This window comes from Podarcis gaigeae, assembly GCF_964106915.1.
Source record: "Podarcis gaigeae genome assembly, chromosome: 1".
Classification (NCBI taxonomy): domain Eukaryota; kingdom Metazoa; phylum Chordata; class Lepidosauria; order Squamata; family Lacertidae; genus Podarcis; species Podarcis gaigeae.
Genome location: NC_139678.1, coordinates 72,279,087 through 72,301,721, shown reverse-complemented (window position 1 = coordinate 72,301,721; position 22,635 = coordinate 72,279,087). Strand labels below are relative to the sequence as shown.

General features: G+C 38.9%; 1 protein-coding gene across 8 annotated transcripts in view; it reads left to right on the top strand.

Annotated features, from left to right (window-relative positions):
• ABCC8 (ATP binding cassette subfamily C member 8) overlaps positions 1–22,635 on the top strand; it is a 59,797-nt gene that overhangs the window by 27,396 nt on the left and 9,766 nt on the right. For 7 of the 8 annotated variants that reach the window (XM_083701091.1, XM_083701089.1, XM_083701087.1 and 4 more), the window contains 14 exons: positions 542–647; positions 2,761–2,793; positions 4,129–4,164; positions 5,961–6,059; positions 7,232–7,316; positions 8,602–8,682; positions 9,133–9,270; positions 10,247–10,372; positions 12,585–12,684; positions 13,877–14,121; positions 15,515–15,681; positions 17,959–18,028; positions 19,458–19,615; positions 19,994–20,086. In XM_083701091.1, coding sequence (XP_083557217.1) covers positions 542–647; positions 2,761–2,793; positions 4,129–4,164; positions 5,961–6,059; positions 7,232–7,316; positions 8,602–8,682; positions 9,133–9,270; positions 10,247–10,372; positions 12,585–12,684; positions 13,877–14,121; positions 15,515–15,681; positions 17,959–18,028; positions 19,458–19,615; positions 19,994–20,086 — 1,537 coding nt within the window. The remainder of the gene's footprint in view (positions 1–541; positions 648–2,760; positions 2,794–4,128; positions 4,165–5,960; positions 6,060–7,231; positions 7,317–8,601; positions 8,683–9,132; positions 9,271–10,246; positions 10,373–12,584; positions 12,685–13,876; positions 14,122–15,514; positions 15,682–17,958; positions 18,029–19,457; positions 19,616–19,993; positions 20,087–22,635) is intronic. The other variant, XM_083701088.1, reaches the window with a different exon arrangement.

Here is a 22,635-nt window from a genome sequence, read left to right as displayed (position 1 = left end):
CTGCCGGAGCACAATTTCTGTTCTCATCCTGAAGCAAAGTTCTTAACCAGAAGCAATATTTCTGGGTTAGCAGAGTCTGTAACCTGAAGCGTATGTAACCTGAAGCATATGTAACCCGAGGTACCACTGTATAACATAAATTTACTCCAGTCTTTCTGGAAAACCTGGTCCTGCTGGTACCAGGTTTTCCCGTCAGTTTCGCCAATTCTGCATAGTCCGTTAATTTCATCTGCCACTCTTCTTTTTATTATACCAAACTTTTTTCTTTTTTTCAATAACTCTGATCCAGCAAGGGAGATCTGCATGCAAAAATATGCTCCTGTGCAGGAATCGCGTACCAATGTGCATTCATATCTGTATCAGCACTCCACAGTGTGAGTGGGGGGTATGCCTTTCCACACCTACCTTTGCAATATCGCCTAGTGCACCTGTGTGAATGTATTATTGAGTGTTTACTCATTGAGTGCTACTGTTTCTGGATCAGGGCTCACTATCTGTAGTAAATTTAAACTTCAAATAAAATTCTTTTTTGTTACTGCAGGTCAATTAACAATGATTGTGGGACAGGTGGGCTGTGGTAAGTCATCCCTCTTGCTAGGGATACTTGGGGAGATGCAGAAGGTATCTGGGAATGTAATCTGGAACAGGTAATTTTATTCATACTTTAAGTTACTGTGCAGTGGCATAGCGTGGGGGGTGCAGGGGGGCCGGCCGCAATATCTGGGGGTTAGGGTTAGGGGGCACAAATCCACGGGTTAGGGGGCGCAAATCCGCGGGTTAGGGGGCACAAATTACTTGCCTTGCCCCGGGTGCTGACAACCCACGCTACGCCACTGTTACTGTGTAGTTTATGCAAGGGATACAGACTTAACTTCAATGCTATGTTCTTGGTGCATGTGAATTAAATCACTGTTTTGGTGAAGACCAAAGCATGTTTATACTGTATATTTTATATTGTGGTTAAGAACAGGCTTAGGCAAAGTTGGCCCTCCAGATGTTTTTGGGACTACAACTCCCATCATCCCTGATCACTGGTCCTGCTTGCTAGGGATGATGGGAGTTGTAGTCCCAAAACATCTGGAGGGCCGGGTTTTCCTATGCCTGGTTAAGAACATCGGTTTTCCTTACTTACCTCTTCCACGTATATGCAACTGCAAACAGCCCCTAATACTAAACATATATATTTGTACGTAAACCCTACTGATTTCTGCCAAAGCACAAGAATACCACATTAAGAGTCTGGGGAATTGCCGTATACAGAAACTACATATAAAGAAAGCAGAACTGTTGGCTTGAAATTATATTTACTATGCCTGTGCTGGTATGTTCTATGCAGAATCAACACTATCTTAAATCAAGAAATCAGTGTGGGTCTATTAATAATTGCTTCACAATTAATATTCTCTTTGTCAGTACTTTTGTTAAAACATTCAGTTAATTTGAAAGAAAACACACTATGGAATCCAGCAGTTCACGTTGCAGTTTGTTTTCTCAGCTACATCTCCATTCCAGTGACCAAATCATATATCCTTATGGTGTTCCTTTTGATGACAGTTTGCAAGAAATATAAATTTTATTATATAGATTTTGACAGTGTTTCTTAAATCATGTATGCATGAAACATACTGCTGTTATAATTTGTTCCTATCCACTGTGTAGATATGGCTATTACTAAGGCATACAATGGTAGCGTCTTTCTAATACCTGTGTATCCTTGCCAAATCAGCAAGTGTAATTTATATAATTTATACATCCAAATGGCTTTTTGTTAGCTCTTCCCCCATTTTCAGTGAAAAGTCAGCAGAGTGGGTTGGTTGTTCCACCTAGTGGTCAAAAGGCAAGCTGCAACCTTTAGAGAGGCAGGCATCCAGTTCTGCTCCTGCCTTTGGTTGAAGTGCAACCAGTCGCCATTGCTCTCACTAATGGAGTAAAACTACATTATTGATCATATTTGTATGCAAATGCTATGTATTAAATGCTATTAAGCAATTAAACTCTGAGGAGGAGGAGTTACAAAATGGAAAAGCATGCTTCTCAACACTGGTTGAAATAACTTTACAAAAGAGAAATCCTGTAACAGTGGGCATTAGGGGGATGACTTACCTGTATGGGTTCTTTGTGGTTAGGGTCCTATTAAAAAAAATATGGTACCTACATCATTCTTCACCATGGAACCATAATTTCAATATACAGTGTGCTGTTCTGGCATACTTAAATGTAGGTATTAGCAACCTAATTTCTCCATATGATTTCCATTGGTTGGAACCCGCACTAATAACTTTTAGACAAATCCTACTTTCAGCATAGCATTTGCATTTTCAGTTTGCTGCATCACACTATATATCAAGCCCACCAAGAATTGGCATAACTCAACAACGTAAACTTTTAGGATTCATGAGGGTTCCTTCATGTACACCTTTAAGTCTTTAATGCAAGTATTATTCCACTGCAGCTCACATGAACATTTTGAAAGTACTAAATATAAGCTTCTCATAACCACCAAACATTCAAGAAAGATGGTGGCAATTCAAGCCATATGACTGGAGTCTTGCACTGGTTGATCATATTGCTCCAGGTTGACTGCTAAAATATTGTAAAGTGCCTGAAGTAAGATGCTGTTGACCTCAATTTGAAGCAACTCTATGAAAAATACTTTGCAGTGTACATGCAAAGTAGAATGTCATTGTTAATCCTCCTGTGAGCAAATGGTTCAAAAGTACCTGTATGAACAATATTCTTTTTCTTTTACTGATGATGCAGCATTGCTGACAGCGAGACAGGGGAAGATGTCAGGTATAGTAATACACATGATTCTTGCTCATCATGATATCCTAAATCTATTGTGTTGCAAAGAAACAAAGTACTGTACAGTTGGACTTTACAGTATTAACTTTCTGAAATGATTCTTTATTAAACATTTCAGCTTTTACTTAATTTTTCTTGCTCTCTTGACATTTCTTTTTTTATTATTTTTTATTATTTACACATCCCATTTTATAGAACCAAATGAATGAAAGAATGAATGAAAGAATCTGCTAGGCAGATGAACATGTGTTGGCATAGTTTTTTCTTATTTATTTATTTTAATTATAACACTCCTTAGTCTTCTAGCCTAAAAGGCAAGATACCAAAAGGTACACACTTTGCTTTGACGTAGCTCATCTGCTTCATGCTGCTTTTCTGAAGAGTGTTCGTGTACCACCTCCTGCAGAGATGGAAATAGATAATTACTGTACTTATTTCCCAGTTCCTGGGATTTTCGTCATGTCTATTAGTTTTATTCCCTAGCTTATCCTAGTTATGAGATGATATCTAGATACTTTTGCTCAGCAAAATAGACAGTTTCAGTATCTTCATACATAGTATTGTACACTGATGTGGATCAGATTTCCCCCAAACCTATAAACTAAAATACAAAAAAGTCACATGTGAAACATGCTTAACATGGAGATTAATTCCAAAGCAGTGTGCATAACATGGAAGCTTCAGAATGTAACATATACTAAAATTTATTGCGAGTTTTCAACAAAAGATACAATAAAAAAAACAAGGCAGGAAGAAAGAAGAGGAGAAAAAGAAAAAGAAAGAAAACCATCTATGTATATATAGTACCAAGCCCTCTATCACAATTACTTCTTGATTCTATGAGCTGCTTTCTGAAGAGAGGTTTTAAAAGTGTGAATTAGATTCAGATCCTTCCCCCCCCCCCTTATCAACCAACATAAAAGTACCTGTACAACAAAGTGAACTATTATCCAAATGATTGCCAGAAGACTGAGTAGAGTGAGAGGAGTCAAATCACAGTCATAACAGAATAGGAAATGAAAATGTATATATATATGCATGACATGGTGTAATAAGTTGTGTGGTGTTGTTCACCTGAGGTTGTATTTACCTAAATTTAAGACCTGCTAAGGAACAGATTATTGATACTATGTCTTGATATGTAAAACTACAGAATTCAAAGAGAGTGTACTTTCTTTTTCCTATGACTGCATCTATATATAATTTGTCAATGTATATGCCATTTATTTACTTCTCTTGATTTTAGAACTCAGGCATATATAAAGTATTTGCAAAAGTGCATTAATACTTCCATTTTACGATATACTGTACCTTTTCCTGCAGCCCAGAAAGAGAAACAGCTGTTGACACTGAAACCAGGTACTAGTTAATTATTCCTTCAGGGTCAATCCTGGGTTATGCATCCCCCTATGATCCACATTCAGTTGTGGTGACCCTTCCAGGGTGCCATTTGGGGAGTTCTGCAGCCTTTTAGCCCCCCCCCCCGGGCATTTAGATAGAATACTTCCTCCTAGATCCTTTTACAGGGGTATGCTGTTTCTTTGAGCTAGGAAGGGGGTAGGGCTCCATCCCACGCCCTTTGTCTAGACTAATAATCTAGTCCAATGCCTTTTGCACCACCTGAGTCAGCCCCACCTTGCTTGTTCACCACCACACCTCTCACATCTGCAACCAATCACATAGGCCCCCGGAAGATGTCCAGCAGCCAACCCTCATTGCCCATCAGTGATAAGTGCATGCCATCAGGCCTGTAGAGATCCACATTACTGAACGTAATGCTAAGGGGCTGAATTACCTGGCCCCCAGGTGAGACACTGTGTGTGAACATTGTTTCTTCTGGGTACGGTAGGCACCTATGAGCTCCAAGCCCACCTTGCCAGTGCGTTTTAGGATGTCCCCCATGCAGGGCCTCAAGTTCAGTGGTTGCTGTGAAAATGAGATCTATGCCCTTCTGCTAACCAGGTCATCCTTGTCTAGAAGAATCACCAGGGCATCTGGCAACCCATGTAGTACAACATGTGGTATAAGCCATGACATCAGGCTATCTAACTGTATGTCCCCCTGGACTTATCAAGTAATACGGGCTCTGGCATCTAGGCAAAGCTACTGGCCCCAGAAAGTTGTTGTAGCATGCGCAGGATCCCTTAAAAGTGCTGTTCAGATTTCAGCTCTTTTTTTCCATGCACCAGGGGTGCAAATCTTGAATAAATCATTTGGGGTGGAGCAGGAAAGCCCCACCCCTTATAATCTGTCACAAGACACAGTGTGTACACACCATTTAAATGGCAATGCCCATCAACTTTGGAGCCCCCTCAAATATTTTATTGGGGGGGGAGGAATCTCAGCCCCTAGGGGTTGGCTCCTATGCCAGGCACTAGTAAGAGCCATTTTTCTACCACAGTGAGGCTCCGCAGGGGGAGGAAAACCCCAACCCCTAACCCAGCTCAAAAAACATTGGCCTCTTTTCCAGGCCCAGCTGCCACCACAGGCGTCTTCTGCTGCTTTGGTGGCCAAAATATTATCTGGCCACTTGTTAGACCTCTTCAGGAGCATCCTCACTCCCCGACATCTGTTGCCCACTGCACTGCCGAATGCATGTGCACTCGGCTTACATAGTATGGTGATGGATACAAGTTTCCTCTCTGAAAACAACTCAGAGCTCTTTCTGTAACAGAAAAAATTGCTGAAAAACCATGATCCAATAAAGTCCTTTCAGTTGGGTCAGCCTTTCTCTGACCACTGGTCCTGCTAGTTAGGGATGATGGGAGTTGTAGTCCAACAACAGCTGGGGACTCAAGGATGAGTTAGGTAAAACCTTTTTGACTAGGGTACCCTTCATAATTATAGGGCAATGTAATATTAATCTAGAGCCACTTACAACAGCTTTTGCTACCCCAAAAAAAGATGCCTTTTGTAATACAAAAATCAGAAATTAAAGCTATTACAGACTAATCTGACTGTAACCTTAAGCACAATAACATTTTACCAGGGACACATCTCTTGTGAAAATATACCTTTTTTAAGGATAGAGATGGAATATTAATTGATATTTAAAATAAGACATTGAAGGCTACATTAATGAAGAATAATTTCCATGGCTGTTTCAGTAAAATAAAACAAAGTCCTTCTGTGGTTTTTTGTTTGTTTGTTTCCAGGAAAAGAGAATCGGTGGCATATGCTTCCCAGAAACCATGGTTGCTAAATGCTACTGTAGAAGAAAATATCACTTTTGAAAGCCCTTTTAATACACAAAGGTTAGTGTGCTTAAATGCCTTGTAAATGCAAATAATAGTAAGTCTATCTTACCACCCTTATAGTGAACGTTTTTTATTGCTGTTGACAGTACTCCTTTCCTGGTTACATAGTACAAATGTGGAATTGTTATGACAAAGGTGATGGTCTTTGAACTGTAATGATTTAAAACATTCAATCGTATTGAGCAGTGATCCTTCCTTAAAAGTTCAGTATTGACTGCAGGTATAACACACCTTCTTGTCTGAGCACCAATCTAAGCATTACATCATCCACAAGGAAGCAACTGAAAAACATTTCCACATGGCAGATGTGTCACAAAAGTGATTCAATATGTGAAGCTGCTTTCCAAATGGCATGGTCCAATTGTGTGGGGAGACTTTTGGCCAGCATTATGTGAGGTGCAATCCATCTCTTGCCAGAAGTCCTTCCTCAAGAAAGCAGAGACCATTGTCCAAGAAACCAAACATTTCCTAACTACATCACCTGTGCAGCCAGTGGTTTATTTTCAGTATTTTCCTTCTGGGCTACAGTGCTCAACAGAAGAAACACCTGTGCTCCAAGGCCCTTCAGCTTCCTACTCAAAGTCTCATAGTCCCTTGCTATATGTTGAAGGTTGTGTCTGGCAGCATGATTTGTACCCACATGAATCAGAAGGAAAGGGTTGCATTGTAGATGTATGTTGTAGATGTATCCACACTTCCACTTGCCTAGAAAGCACAAGTCCACATAGTTTTCCCCTTACCCCACTTCTTTTCCAGGAAAAGCCCACTCTTTAGCTCTTCATCAGAAGAAACAATAATCCACAGAAAACCCAATTGCCATTTGCTCCTATTAAGTGCTAAAGAGCCGTTTTCCCTGGGGAAAAGCAGTGGGACAAGAGGATGTGTGGATAAGCCCTCCATCTCCTCAGAGGATTGATCCCAGCAACAGAACCAGGGAATGCTTCATTTATTTCTAACCTTTGGACTACCTGTAGTATAGTTCATTATTAGCTAAAATGGCATTTATTTGCCTGGAACAGAGTTCCCATTAGAACAATTAATGCTTAGCAAACATGCATTTTCCAGCGTGTGACTTCTCCAGCTGATTAATTTTGCTCTTAAAAGCAGGTAAAATGTGCTTGTGAGGCAGTCTCTAGGTGAATTGACAATTACCAGTTCTGTTTCCACAGGTACAAAGCAGTAATTGATGCTTGCTCTCTTCAGCCTGATATTGACATACTTCCTCATGGAGACCAAACACAAGTTGGAGAAAGGGTTAGTGACCATATGCAATATGTTTGTTTGTTTTTGAATTAAGCACCCAAACTTGTCATGTGTTCTTTAAATTCTAACTGTTACTTGGCAAAACCAATTTGTAAAGCAAATTGATATTATTGGTTTGAAAGCTTTACATGTCTGAAACAATGTTGAAGTTTCATCTAACAAAGTGGTTTTTTTCCAATCTGCAGTCACCACTCCTGATCTCACTGAAATATTGTATTTGAGGTGTATATTTACTGAATAAAATAAGAATTTTAGTAATCTAGCATGTATTAGTGAATGATATTTTTCAACATTCCAATTTAAGTAGGAACTAGCAAGATGTTCCTTAATATGACAGGCTATGTATAGAAATAAATGGTAGCTGCTGCTTTTATATGAGAAAGTAATAAAATTTAAGTTGGGGACAAAGTTGAATTGGGGGGAAAACTTATTGGGTTTGCTGGATCTGGTACATGAAATCCAGGCATCCAGTTGAAGGGTGAGATAGAAGCATAGTCAGTAAGGGAAGCTGACAGAACATAAGAAAACTAAGAAGGACTAAGGTGCAACATACAAGATTTGGAGAAAAGTCTTAGAAACACCAAGAATAAGACAGGAAGAATATAAAGCATTGCAAATGAGCTGCACAAACAAGGTTTCATCTTGTAGCAGTGTATGTTTTCAGAGATAACTTTGTCAAAATCCAATGGGATAAAGTGTTGGATTTTCACACATGAGACAGATCCATATCTTATGGGATGGGAAACCTGTGACCCTCCATCTAGCATGACCAATTGTCAGGGATAATGGGAGCTGTGCCCCTGCAATAGAATTCCCACCCCTTCTATAAGTGTCTTAGTCAAGTCTTTATGTCACAGACTAGGGGTGGGGCACTTGTGACCGATATGTTGTTTGACTCCAGCTCCCATCAACCCCAGCCAGCATGGTCAATGGTCAAGAATTATGGGAGTTCGGCAACATCTGGAGAGCCACAAGTTCCCTAAACTGTTGCAGATATAGCTCCTCATATTGACTTCAGGAGCTGTAGTGAAAGTCATTGATGAAACACTTGTATTTTAAAAGTAATTTGTAAATTGTTAACAATAGGGTAAGTCTTTTGAAGAATGAGAATGAAGATACAGTACTGGCTGCCTTGTTTAACAGCATTTGGTATTTCTGTCTATCTTTTTTCAAAGTCACTCCCATATGAAGATTTATTAAAGCAAAATTTGAGCAATGATGCTTCAGAACTGATTATATAGCTTTTCAAACTGAATTGTTTTGTCTTTTATTCCAGGGCATTAATCTTTCTGGAGGTCAACGCCAGCGGATCAGTGTGGCAAGAGCTCTCTACCAACAGACAAATGTTGTATTCCTGGTAAGTTGGCCATAGCTAAATCCACTCTCTAAACTGAGGCTTGCAAAATTCTGTTGTACTGCTCGCATATAGGCATCCACCTGCACAATGCTAATATTATATTAATTAATATTCAAGATACAGTGATATGACACCATGGAAATGAGACCATTATAAGTATTCCAGAATGGATGGTACAGTGATATAAGAGAGGGGATAGGTTTTAGCATCTTTTTGCTCAGAAGCTATGAATAATTTTGAAAAAAAGGAATTCATGTGAATTTATTTTACATTATTTTATTGCGCATCTAGAAAGTTTTGTTTTCATTCATATAGTAGGATTCATATGGAAGGTTCCACCTTTCCTGGAAGGACATTAAAAATATGACAAAACAAAAGCTACTTCTCCTGCAAAAGTAACAGTGCACCATTACTGAGGAAATATCTGAGTATATATTTTGTCTTGGTTAGGATGATCCTTTTTCTGCACTGGATATTCACTTGAGTGACCACCTCATGCAAGAAGGAATCCTGAATATGCTAAGAAATGACAAGAGGACTGTTGTTCTGGTTACCCACAAACTACAATATCTGCCCCATGCTGATTGGGTGATGAAGCTTTCTTTGAATATAGAAGAAAAAAGTGATTTGCTAATATTCACAACCTGCTTGTATATGTTTGCATGCCTGGTTCAACAAAATATAAGCACTCTTAAACAAAACTGACTTCAATGAAATGGGTATTTAATTATCCATCTGCTTGTGTGCTGTCCTAACATCTTTACAGCCCTGGTTAAATATTTATATTTATTGAGTTTGCACTGCCATAGCCATAGCCCTTGGCAACCCCAGCAAGTCCTACAACCAATTCACACTTTACTTCAGGAGTGGGGAATTTGTGGCCCTCCAGAGGTTGCTGAATCATTCATTGAATCATTGCAATCATTCCTCTCCATTAGTCATGCTTGCTGGAACTGGTGGGGAGTTGAAGTCCAATGACCATTAAATATGGGAGCAGAACTTGGGAAGGGACTTTATCTCCCTATATTGCTTGTGATTAAGACATTTCATTTACTTTCAGGGTGTTCAAGCAAGCAGCTTCTTGATAATTTTTAGGTAATATTATATATACCTTATGACAAAGATAAAATGGACCATTGTCAGTGGCATTTAGGTTCGGTCCATAAAAATGCCAAAAGATTAAGTATGTAAGTAGACCCAAAAGAAAGGAACTAAGCACAATCTGAAAGACAGCTCCTTTTAAAGCATCATGATAGACTTTCTAAAAAGAGTGGCATTGCACACTCAAAACAAGTTCACCTATTGGAATAATAAATTTTAACACATAGCTTAATTCTGCTTGTCATTCACAAGTTATGTGAAGCTTAAAACTATCTTTGGCTGAGAAAGAACAAGCCCTCCTTTAAGCAAGTAAAATAAATATATAATCAACAAAGAAAGAAACTTAGCAGGAATTAAATACGAGTTAAAAGCATGTATACCAATTAAAGCGGCTTTTAATGTGTGGTTGTTGTTTTTTAAAGAACAGACTTTATTGACAGGCTACATCTTAAAACTGTTTCAGATTATTGCAATGAAAGATGGTACCATTCAAAGAGAAGGCACTCTCAAAGATATTCAGAAATCAGAATCCGAGCTCTTTGAACACTGGAAAACACTCATGAATCGACAGGACCAAGATCTGGAGAAGGCCAGTTTTGTTTTTCTTTAGGTTTACATTACCTGAAGCATTTGTATTTCAAAAATACAGAATGATAAATGAAATTCAAATGAATAGCAGGACAGTCCAGAATCCAGCAGGGAAGAACAAAGAGGGAGATCCATTACCAAACCCATCCCATTTGTGCCAACCAGAGTGGCAGTTAGAGATGGGGCAGTTGTTTTGTCTTCCTTCCTGTGCCAGGTCCAGGCTGGGGGTGCAGAAGGGTCCAGATTGGAACCTTCTCCGACAAATGGACTAGCTTTGAATCAAATAGATCCATCACTAGCCTTGCCTGTTTTGAAGCCATACACCAGCTACCATCAACAGGAACACTGCCAGACAGAAGCTATGTTCACATTAGTAATTTTCCCCTGCTGCGTTTCAAGCCACAGTTGCACAGTGTTGTTCACATCAAAGAAAGGTTGGGAATGCATTCCCCTGGTGTGTATGATCTTTTTGGTGTGTGTCCCCAGAACAACCCCCCAAAAAACCCCTCCTATTCATTAAGCTGTCATCTGCACATAATGTGCTGACCTGCATATGTGAGATGACTTACTCTAGTCAGATTGAAGCTAGTTTGAGAAAAAAACACAGGATCGATATGGATTGTGGCAGTATCATGTACACACAGCCTCAGAAACTAATAATGGGAGGACACTTGATTTCAAGTAAGCGGTAACCCGAACATACCCAGAGATAGCTTCTCATTTACCTGTGGGTGCAACAGGGGCCTCTGCAGAGATGAAGTCCCCCTGCTCACCCGTCTGCAGCAGCAGAGGTCACCAGAATGTGGAAGAGGGGTGTTCCTAACCCCCTCTAGTGGCACATATCAGGAGTTATTCAATGATCCTTCATCACTCAATTTGGCAAGGGGGTTGTTATTCTTCTGTATGGTCTGTACCTGAAACCATGTTTGAATCAACCTTCCCAAAGAGATGTTAGAATCATAGAATCATAGAGTTGGAAGAGACCACAAGGGCCATCAAGTCCAACCCCCTGCCAAGCAGGAAACACCATCAGAGCACTCCTGACATATGGTTGTCAAGCCTCTGCTTAAAGACCTCCAAAGAAGGAGACTCCACCACACTCCTTGGCAGCAAATTCCACTGTCGAACAGCTCTTACTGTCAGGAAGTTCTTCCTAATGTTTAGGTGGAATCTTCTTTCTTGTAGTTTGGAACCATTGCTCCGTGTCCGCTTCTCTGGAGCAGCAGAAAACAACCTTTCTCCCTCCTCTATGTTCTTGCATAAGAAAACTGGAATTTGATCATAGTAAATAAAAGTAAGGTCATAACATACAAAGAAGAAATTGGTTGACTTAGGATGCAATTCAAACCATGGCCTTGGACTAGAGCTTAACAGAGTGGTAGAACCTCAGCCCTGCAGCTGACACCAGGCAAGGTGGAAGGCAGCAGGAAGGAAATTGCTGCAACAACCTGGGAGTGGCACAAGAATCGAGCCCAAAATGAGCCTGATGCCATCATGTGATGCAGTGGAACCAGCTTGGGAATCAGTGGGTCCTGGGCAGCCCCCACCCCACCCCTGCAACACCGCATTTCAAAGCATTATGTGGACTGCTGGCAGGACACCACCCTTTTGAGATAACACTTTTTCAGGACACCTCTGCCCCATCCATAAAGGCACACTAGCACAAGGGGGTTTGCTCTGCAGTGTCCCATATTATGTTTACATATTGGGAAAGATGTTTAAAATGTGAATACTGAATAGAAGCAGGACGATCAGAGGTGTGGTGCCAACAGACCTTTGTAATTGATTTTTTTTTAATTAATCAGTTCCCTGAAGTAACTATCCCTATTAGCTAGAACTCTCTCTCTCTTACTCAGTACATTATCTCTCATTTGTGAATTATGCTCACCCTCTTGGCCATAGCTAGGTATAATCTGATTGTTGTTGAACTTAGCAGTGATGCTCCAAACCCTGGTGTTGAAACGCATATCCTGATCTCTTAATCTTAGTTAATGGCTGAGCTGCCATTATGTCTGCTTCACCCTCAAGTGATAGATGGCATTGGCTATCTTGAGAGCCTGGTTTGTATGTGTATGCCTAGGGGATTATTAATTCATGACAGTTAAATGCATTGCACTCGCTTCATTTCTAACACCAGATTGATTTGAAAATATAATTGTTTGGAAAAATGAAAAACCTGTACACTCAGTGTCACTTGTTTCGCCTGCTTCTAGGAGACCTTAATCGAACGAAAAGCTGTGTTAGACAGGACAAACCTCCAAAGGACAAAGAATTCTCGAGAAACTCTTCTCCAAGATGAAGAAGAGGATGAAGGTGAAGTTGTATTCCAAACAGGACTTTTCTGAATATTTTTTGTCATTCTGTCCTTGACAGTAGTTCACAACGCCAATAAAGTATTTTTTAACTGCTGATGTACAAGTCAAAGGTATTCTTTGTTTGCTAGCACAAGTTTAATAGGAGATTCTTGTTTCAGCAGAACTAATTTTAACTGCACGTTAGAGCCATAATTGAACATTCATGCACATGTAGGTATTTATTTCATTGTGAAAGACTTCAGAAGTAATACAAGGGTCACTTTTCTTGTGGACTGCTAAGATTGGATTACTCCATGCATCTATAAATCATGGTGTCCCGAGAGAATTCTGAAGATCTGTTAAATAATTTAAACACTCTTTAAATGTGAGAGTAATGTGAGAATAATGAATGGCTAGTCAACAGACCTACTATTTTACTTATTTTTTTGTAGAGCTTTTATGTTCTATCATAGAATTCTTAAGCCACCACATTATGTAAAAGTGGTTTATTCTTGAAAGAAGGAGCCACTGGAATCAGTGTAGATGTGTTAAAATATCCTCTCTTTAGATTTGTATCAGTGCTTTAGTATGTCCGCATTTACATACCTTTTTGTATACATTTGAATATACGCACAAAACACCTGAAAATATCTACATAATATTTTGAGGTTTTCAGTTCATGTGTCTACTCACCCCACCTACCATGCATAGAGTAAAATGGACAAACTGGAAGAAAACTGCAATCAGTTACATACTTGCTTGCTAGTATGTCTCCTTGAACATGGGCCTTGCTGTGAATAAAAATGCAAAGATTAAACATGTTAGATCACCTCTGGAAGTAGTTTAGCCCTCTATATGTTGTTGGACTACATTATCCTTGAGCATCAGAGCTAGGTCAGCCATTAGCCAGTACTGCTGCTCCGGCAGCAGCTGGGCAGACGATGATGGCAAGGTAGTACTTCCCATTTTGCCTCAAGTGGAGAAATGAGACATGCTGCCCCTGTGGAGCATTGACCATGCTGGTTATGGCTGATGGGAATTGTTCCAGCAACTTCCTGAAGGCCACAAGTAAGCTACTTGTGGTCTATGGGCAAGAAATGCTAGTCCTGTTTTTCAAGGACTTAATGTATTGTTAGCACTACATAAAGATGAGGGGAGAAAGGTAAGATTTTCCTAGAAGGATTATTTTACAGTACAATATTCCTTTACAGATGAAATTCCAGAAAGTGATGACGACGACAATCTATCTTCTGTCCTTCACCAAAGAGCAAAGATGCCTTGGCGAGCATGTGGGAAATACCTTAGCTCAGCAGGATTCCTCCTCTTGCCTTTGCTGGTTCTTTCACAACTCCTAAAGCATTCTGTTATGGTGTCCATTGACTTCTGGCTGGCACAGTGGACATATGATGCTATTGCCTTCAAGGTGGGGCCCACAGAGAACTGCTCTGTTTGTGAGGTATGGTGCCTTCTAAGATCCCAACACTGATCTCTTGATGCAAAGTAATATCCTAGTTTTCTGCTCAGGTATATATTATACAAAAGTCATATGCTCTCTGAAGTTGTTTACATTTCAAGTGGTCCTTGAAAATAGCATGAATAGAGAGTATTACTTTGTTTTGTTTTGTTTTGTTTTGTTTTGTGGGATGTAGCATTCTAGCTACTGCAAATGGTTTAAAAAGAAGTATTTTATGCATTTGCAGTACTGTTGCAATGCAGTCTTCAACCATTTTACTAGGGAGTAAATCCCATTGAACTCAATGGGATTTCCTTCTGAGTGACATTTTAGGATTGCATTATGAGTCTATAAAATCACATATTTCGTCATGCGAACAAAAGAGCACAGGTATTTTGAACACGGAATGTGGATATGTAGGGCTGCCACCAAACATGGTATCTCAGTGTTTGTACTCACAATTTTCTGTAAACATCTATTGAAATTCTTTCATGGCATGACCTCATGATGTGAGTTCCCCTTCTGCAGCCCTACATCACTATTAATCATAATTAACTCATCAGAAGAGTTAAGAATTGAAGCAACCATGACAATTATATTTTCTAAAAATCTTTCATTTTCCTGTACAACCATTATTCTCAACTAAAGAATTATAGCTTATGTAAATTGCAATGGCATGGAAACTCTCTCTGTGTTAATAAAAAAGACAGAATTGATTCAAAGAAGATCAACATAATTAAGTTACTTGTTTCAAGGAGGGATTAATTGTTCATGTGAGTCAGATGTGATGTTGGCATTATTTAATAAAAAAAGAGATTGAATCATTTCTGGCAATTTGTGTTTGCTAAATAAGCAATCTATTTTATTTAAACTCTTAGGGTGATAGCCAAACTCTGCACAAGCAGACTTCTACTTGTGCAATTGAACCTCTTCATCCTCCTTCTCCCCACTGTGCCCCCAATCCGCTCTAAAAGATCCCCAGTGCTCCAGAGGAGACTTGTGGGGTCATAGCAGACAGCAGTGGGGAGGAGAAGAAAAGGTTGTCTCCTTGCAGAAGCAGAAGTCCATTCCATTGATGGACTGACATAGTCTGCTCTTCTGCGCAGTGGTTGAGGATAAGTAACAACTAGATGTGCATACTAGCCCATTTCTGCTATAGTCATTGTATTTTAAATGTTTAATTTCAAGCATTGCCAAATTATATATCTGTATCTTGGCAGACCTAAAGTCTAAGTGCTGAATGCTTAATTTTCATAAATATCAAGAGAGACTGAAGTAAGTACCATAGCTATGTAGAGAGGTAAATGGGAAAATACCCTACAGTTATTAATCCTGCAATTCTGGCAAGTTTTGTGTTTTTTGTTTCACTGTTTTTCTTCTCTGTCCTCTCTTTTAGGAATCCAAGTTTAATCATTCTCCTTATACAAGAATATTCAGCATTCTCTGTTGCCTTGGAATTATATTATGTCTTGTAACATCAATAGCAGTAGAATGGACTGGTTTAAAAGTTGCCAAGAAACTACATTGTTTTCTGCTGAATAAAATTATTTTGGCCCCAATGAGGTATTCTACTATCATGAAATTCAAAGATAATGTTGTGATAACAGTGCTGCATAAAATTTTAAGATAGCGTTTCATATGCAGTTCTACCTAAATGATTAATAATTGTTGTTTGTTTTGTTTTTGGTGCACCCAAAGGTCCCAAGGGCAAACTGCAGTAGCATAAGAGTTTCTTGTCCCAAAAGGCTTTTACTAAGCAAACAAAAACATTGATAGACCATATGAATGTCCCAGAGTTCCCATCCATTATTTCCAATTTAATCCAATATACCATAATCCTATCCTAATCCATAGTTCATAACCCTAAAGTTCATAACCCTAAAGATCAGCATGCCTTTGCTCATCTTCATCCAGTCCTACAACAATCACTTAATAATAATAATAATAATAATAATAATAATAATAATAATATATCCCCATCTCAATCGAACTACATATTACACTGCACAAATGTATTACTGTCCTATCATAGAATCAAAAAATTATGGCACTGGAAGGAAGGAAAAGGCTAAAAAGATCTGTCACTCCAATCCCCTACGCATGCAATTCATATAATTGTTAGTAGGAGAGAGCTCTAGGTGTATTATAAGAGATGTTCCTCTAACAACTATAATTTGCCATAGTTGTCTTGTCCAATCTATGTCCAGTCAGTGGTACATGCTCTCAGGGTTGGGCTTTGACATACAAGTGCACTCAACAGAGTGAGCTCCAAAACTCAGTAGGGCTGGGCTGATGCATTTTGAAATAAATGAAGTGATAGATATTTCCACAGGGATAGCCAATGTGATGCACTCCAGATGTTGTTGGACTACTAGCCAATATGGCCAATTGTCAGGGATGGTGAGAATTGTAGTCCAGCAACAACTAGAGGCCACCACACTATCTACCCCATCTTACCATCTATGGGGGGGGGGCGCCATAACAACATTTGAAGTAGTACACATTAGCATCTAAAGGGGGAGTAAGATCATTAACCCTGGAATCTAAAATTAGATCCAAGGGTTAATGATCTTACTGTCTCTTTAGATGCTAATGTGTACAGTATTAGTATCTAAAGTCCCACTGAGCCCATTACTTATTCCTGCTGCAACCATCTTCCCTTGACCCTCTCAACAGTCTCCCAATGGACACTGTGGTATTCCGTTCCTTTAAATCTATTCTACTTTGAAGAGTAGTCTAATGTTTTACTCTTCAGTTCAGAAAAATAGAGCCTACCATGGCTGTTTGATTACTGTGAGTTTATTTGGAATTGGTTTTAAACTCCTGAGACCTTTTATATCTCAAACAACATATTAAAAGGGATTTTTACTGAACAGATACGCAGATATACTGTTAATATCAGAATATATTATTGTTTAGATAATGAGTAAACAACATTTCCTTTCTTTCCAAACCCAATAAATGTTTGGCCATCATTTATGTTATGTTAACCAGTCAATGACCAATTTCCCGTCAAATTCATATTTACCATCCTCATGGAACACGGTGCCTTTTTACAGGCCTCAAAGAGGGAATTGCATCACAGAGTTGCACAGAAATCACTAGAGGCCTGATTAGGGTTTTGATTTCTAATTGTAAGGGAACATAACATGAATAATGAGGAAGAGGCAATTTTTTCTTTGTTTAGTATATTTAATATTAAGTTCCTGTTTGCAGTATACTTAATGAAGAGATAACTGAATGGATGGGCTGTAGCATAAAATGTGGAAAGTAAATGAAATGCTCCCATTCTAGACTATTATGCCTTCTCCACAACATGCTGTATTTTTAGATGAGGGGAGAATTCAGACTTGCAATTTCCCACCTGCAATCTGAAGTCATATAATCCTCCCATGTGCTTTCCTCTGAATTTGTGGATGGAGTCTTAGAACCATCATACCTTATCATTTAATAAAACACTAATATCATGCTAAGCTTACACTTTTTCACTTTTTGTTATTCATTTGACCTCCAAATAATTTGTTCCTTGTATGCAATTCTTTGTATCTTTGAATAGAAAACACTTTCTCAGTTTAATTGTAACATTCAATTTGTGCAATGAACTGAACCTGATGAGTGATTCATACTTCTATAATATGTGTATATATTTGATAGTAGTTTAATTATCAGGAATTATATAAACTTTATTTGATAACACAAAAGTCTCTCATTCCCCAGTGTTAAACAGAGTTATGTGGAGTTTGGTATTGTTTGTAATCCAGAAATAACTGAAATGGACATTAAATCAGTTTTTAAAATTCTTTCAATGTCAAACTTGGTGGTCTCAATTGCCTATTACAGGTTTTTTGAAACAACACCCCTGGGAAGTATCTTGAACAGATTTTCAGCTGATTGTAACACTATTGACCAGGTAGGCACACTAAAAAAAATAGTCACTAAAAGTAAATTCTGATTTCTTCCAGTCACATTCAGTGCAAAATAAACTAAATGCAAACTATATTTGGACTATAGTTGAACAATATGAATAATGTTGCTATGGAATGATATTGAAGTATTTTATACATTGTAGCAATGCTGTCAGAACATTTTATATAACTAATATAAATTTCCATGAGGCAATAAAAAAGGAGAACATCTCATTACAAGATAATGTAATTTGATACTAAAATAAATAAAGAGCCTATCATACCTTCAGGGTCTGAAGAGATACATCAAAGTACCTTGGCTAAAACTGTGGCTGTTTTTTTTTTGTTTGTTTGTTTTTTTGCATCCGCCCATTTCCGTTAGCTTGACAATGACTGGCTTCAGAGGGAAGACAAAACCATGGTTTGTGCTAAACTAAGAACCCACACTGTAGCATGAGCTTCCAGGTGTCCAGCAGACAAGCCCTGCTTTTGTTTCCCATCTGCTCAGGACTCCGCTTCAAAAATCACTCCTGCATTCATGGTGAAGCAGCCACAACGGCCCTAACTGTGGCCTGTCAGTTGTCTGTTATTTCAGATATAATAATATGTGAATTCCAGTTTCTTCTAATTTCAAACCACATTTCCAGACCCTGGTTTGTTCCCCCGCAAAAAAAAAACAACAACCATGGTTATCTGGCAGGTTTGAGCTGGAGAAATCATGGTTTCTCATTACATCTGAATCCATGCAATATCTTACTTACTTGTTTTATACTGAACTGTGCCTCGATCTTCTACAGGACTTGCTTTCCCATGTGCATGACTCTATTCACCACACTAAGTACCATTGCCCTCATGCAAATTTGACTCAGAAACTGCAACATGTATATGATCATATTTCACTGTAGGAATAACTTCCCAATATTTCTCTTAAGCAGTTTATCACAAATTCAGAAGTAACAGGCTTCAGTGGCAGCCCTAACTTTGTTCAACCCAGGAATACTGAATGTAGACACAGCAATAATTAATGGTTTATTCATATTAAAATAAGAATGACATTCAATTTTTGAATTTCCTAATGGGCTTTCAGGAGATTCCCAATTGGCAGTCCAGTGCTGTGCTATTAATTGTGCTATTAGTTGTTTAAAAATTCATACTGACTAGTTTCTGCCTGAGCAATGAAGCTATACAAAGTCTCACCAAAATCCTACAGTCTTTTTACTGAATATTATAATTATTATAATTATTAAATATTTATTGAATTTTTAAAAACCAAATATGAAACACAAATCTAAAATTAATTATTCAGCACCATACATGGCCTTGTTTTGAAAGAGGGAAGAAAGAGCAAAAGGAACCGTTGATTTCATGGTAGCATTGATTTATTTTCATTGCAATTAATATTTATTAATTTATTCTGTGTGTTTATTTGCTTAGCACATTCCCGCCACCCTGGAGTGCTTGAGCCGTTCTACCCTGCTCTGTTTATCTGCTCTTGCTGTGATTTCGTATGTTACACCTGTGTTTCTCATAGCTCTAGTTCCTCTTGCTGTCATATGCTATTTCATCCAGAAATACTTTAGAGTAGCATCAAGGTAAGCAATTCACAAGTATGTCACAGTGTATGAAAAATGGCTTGTTTATATGTAGGTATATGAGTTAGTTTGTTTGTTTGTTTGTTTGTTTGTATTTATGTATGTATGAGTCTATGTAGAAGTACAAATGGAAAAGATGGCACATCTAGCCCATGTTTGAATTAATGATTATCATCTTGCTTTTCCTGGTAGCTCCTGCCGTATTTTTACTCTTTAGAACAGGTACCGTTTTAGGCTTAGACTGCCAGTTTGTTTCCTGGTTAGACTTCTGCATTTTAACAGTTGCATTAACAATACTGTAAAATATCCAGTAAATAAAGCTTAATTTCTTATCGGGGGGAAACTGACTGCTTTTTAAAAATAAAACATTGTTTTCAGGGATCTGCAGCAATTGGATGACAGTACCCAGCTCCCATTACTTTCTCATTTTTCAGAGACTGTGGAAGGTCTAACAACTATACGAGCATTCAGGTATTTGTTTTGTTTTTAAGTTGTAAGGGTTTTCCAAAACTGCAAGGAATTTTGTAGTTATGTACTGAATAAACCACCTCAATCTATTTATGTATGAAGAATTTGGTAACTATAGATAACCACAACAAGCCCCATAAGACTCTAAATAATTGTGTTACTATTTATATTATCATAGTGCTTAAAAGGTACATTATAGAAATGGGTAATATATTTACATGCCCGAGTGTAGTCTTCCTCTAGTACCTTTAAGGGCACCTTCAACATGGGTGGGCATATATTCATCCATCACACATCTAAACCCGAACTTCACATATGCCCATGACGTCATTCCACACTATTCTCCTGGTGCAGCAACTATGGTGCAATGTACGTAATAGGTCACAGCTGCAGCACTGGTATCAGTGCTTTGCCCTGTCGTACGTTCAGCAGTCTTGTTCCCATATCGTGGCACAAAAAGAATTGATGGAGAATATGAGCAGGGGGAGCTGTGTGACACATGGCTCTAGTTTGGAATAAGGGTTGGGGAAGTTGTGTGTACTCTTCCCTAAGCAACTCCTGCTACCTCTGTCCTTTTCAGTGCCAAAACTAAACGGCACAAACTGTGTCAGTGAATTGCACAAACACCGTTCATTACAGCATTTTTTTGGAAATTATAAAGTTTAGGTCTGGGGTAGAAACCCTCAGACAAGCCTCTCTGTTTAGCCCTTGGGACACTTCCCAGGCAACACTCCTCACCACCCTGCTCTATTTTTGCTTGAATGTGTCCTTGAAGTATGACAGTGCCTCTTGCATGCCTGGATAGAGACTGGAGAGAGGTTTCTGTGGGCAGGCAGAAACCACTGACTTTCGCATGGCTCCAATGCAGCCTACTATCCTGTGGGTCACATCCAATGCTCTGCGTACAGATGGTTCCACTGTAGATTGCTCTGCCCATTGGCTACCCATGGCTGGCATGTGACCTCCGTAGGTTGACCATGATAGCATGTCACCTTCAGGCTGAAAAAGGTTCCCCATCCTGACTTAGGAAAAGCAGTCCCAATTAGCACATCAAGATCACTGGTTGTGGGATGTGTTTCCTCTTCTCCCATCTGCAAGTCTTAGTGCCCCAATGCTATAGCAACAAGTAGGCATAAAATGGGAAGCAGCCAAATTAGACATGCAGCAATACGTTTCCATTTGTTTCAGTTTGCACAATGACACCATCTTACAGTATTTGTGTTGACTTGCACCGTGCCATCAAAGCCTGCTAGCTATTTTAAGTTGTATAGAGAGGCTGGGTAGACCATAAGCAGCAAAATTAGTTCTATTTATATTTTAATTACTATGATTATCATATATTAGTTAGGCTTCTAGAATCAGCTCCTGCTAATTGGCATTCTATACCACTGGGAAAATTAAGTCAACCAAGTTCCATTGTGTATTTAACTCATGACATATATATATATATATATATATATATATATGTTTGCTTTCGTAGATTTTCACGGGTACAGGAATGCAGGTTTTGGTGTCCTCGGGTGTCTTCCCGTGTAAAAGTTGGGGTGTCTAGGCGACGTTTCGACGAGGTCTCACTCGTCATCTTCAGGCTGGTGCTTTCGGCTTCTTGTTACTGGAACAGAGCGGGATCTCAATGTTTGAGTTCCTATAAATACTGTAGAGGGGGTGTGGTGTCTAGCCTCCAATGTTCTGGGCAGAGAGGAAGTTCCCAGGCTAGTGTGCCTTTTCTTCTTTTGTTCAAGTAATTAAGGAACAAAAGAAGAAAAGGCACACTAGCCTGGGAACTTCCTCTCTGCCCAGAACATTGGAGGCTAGACACCACACCCCCTCTACAGTATTTATAGGAACTCAAACATTGAGATCCCGCTCTGTTCCAGTAACAAGAAGCCGAAAGCACCAGCCTGAAGATGACGAGTGAGACCTCGTCGAAACGTCGCCTAGACACCCCAACTTTTACACGGGAAGACACCCGAGGACACCAAAACCTGCATATATATATATATATATATATATTCCAACCTTCTCCAGATAAAAATGTAACCATTAGCACAGGACTCCACAGAGCTTTGCATGAACAAAAACTTCCTTTAATATTGTCTATAGAAGGCAAGCTGACACCTTGAAATTGCTGCCTGGCAGCACAAGCTCAGAATTTAGGCAGCCAAATTGAATTCAAAATAATTGATATACCTCTGACCCAGACAGAAGCGAGCATTTACCAGCTTCTGTGTTTTATTTATTGTCAAGCTATTTCATGTGCTATATTTAGGCACTTCGTTTCAGCTGCCTTACATGCAGCAGAAGTGACATTTGGATTCTAATCTCTCAGCAAAGTATTCAGATCTTGAGTTTCTAAAATTAGCTCTGAAAGAGAACTAAATTAAAGAGCTAGATAGCAAATCCTTGTTCTTCTTGACCCTCATGGCAGGTATTTTCAATTTGATCAAAATAGGCAAGGGGAAAAATGATTATATAATGGCAAATAAATCTTCATAAACTATATATTTATAATACACTATGTATATATACTATTGCTCCTCAGTGAATGACCC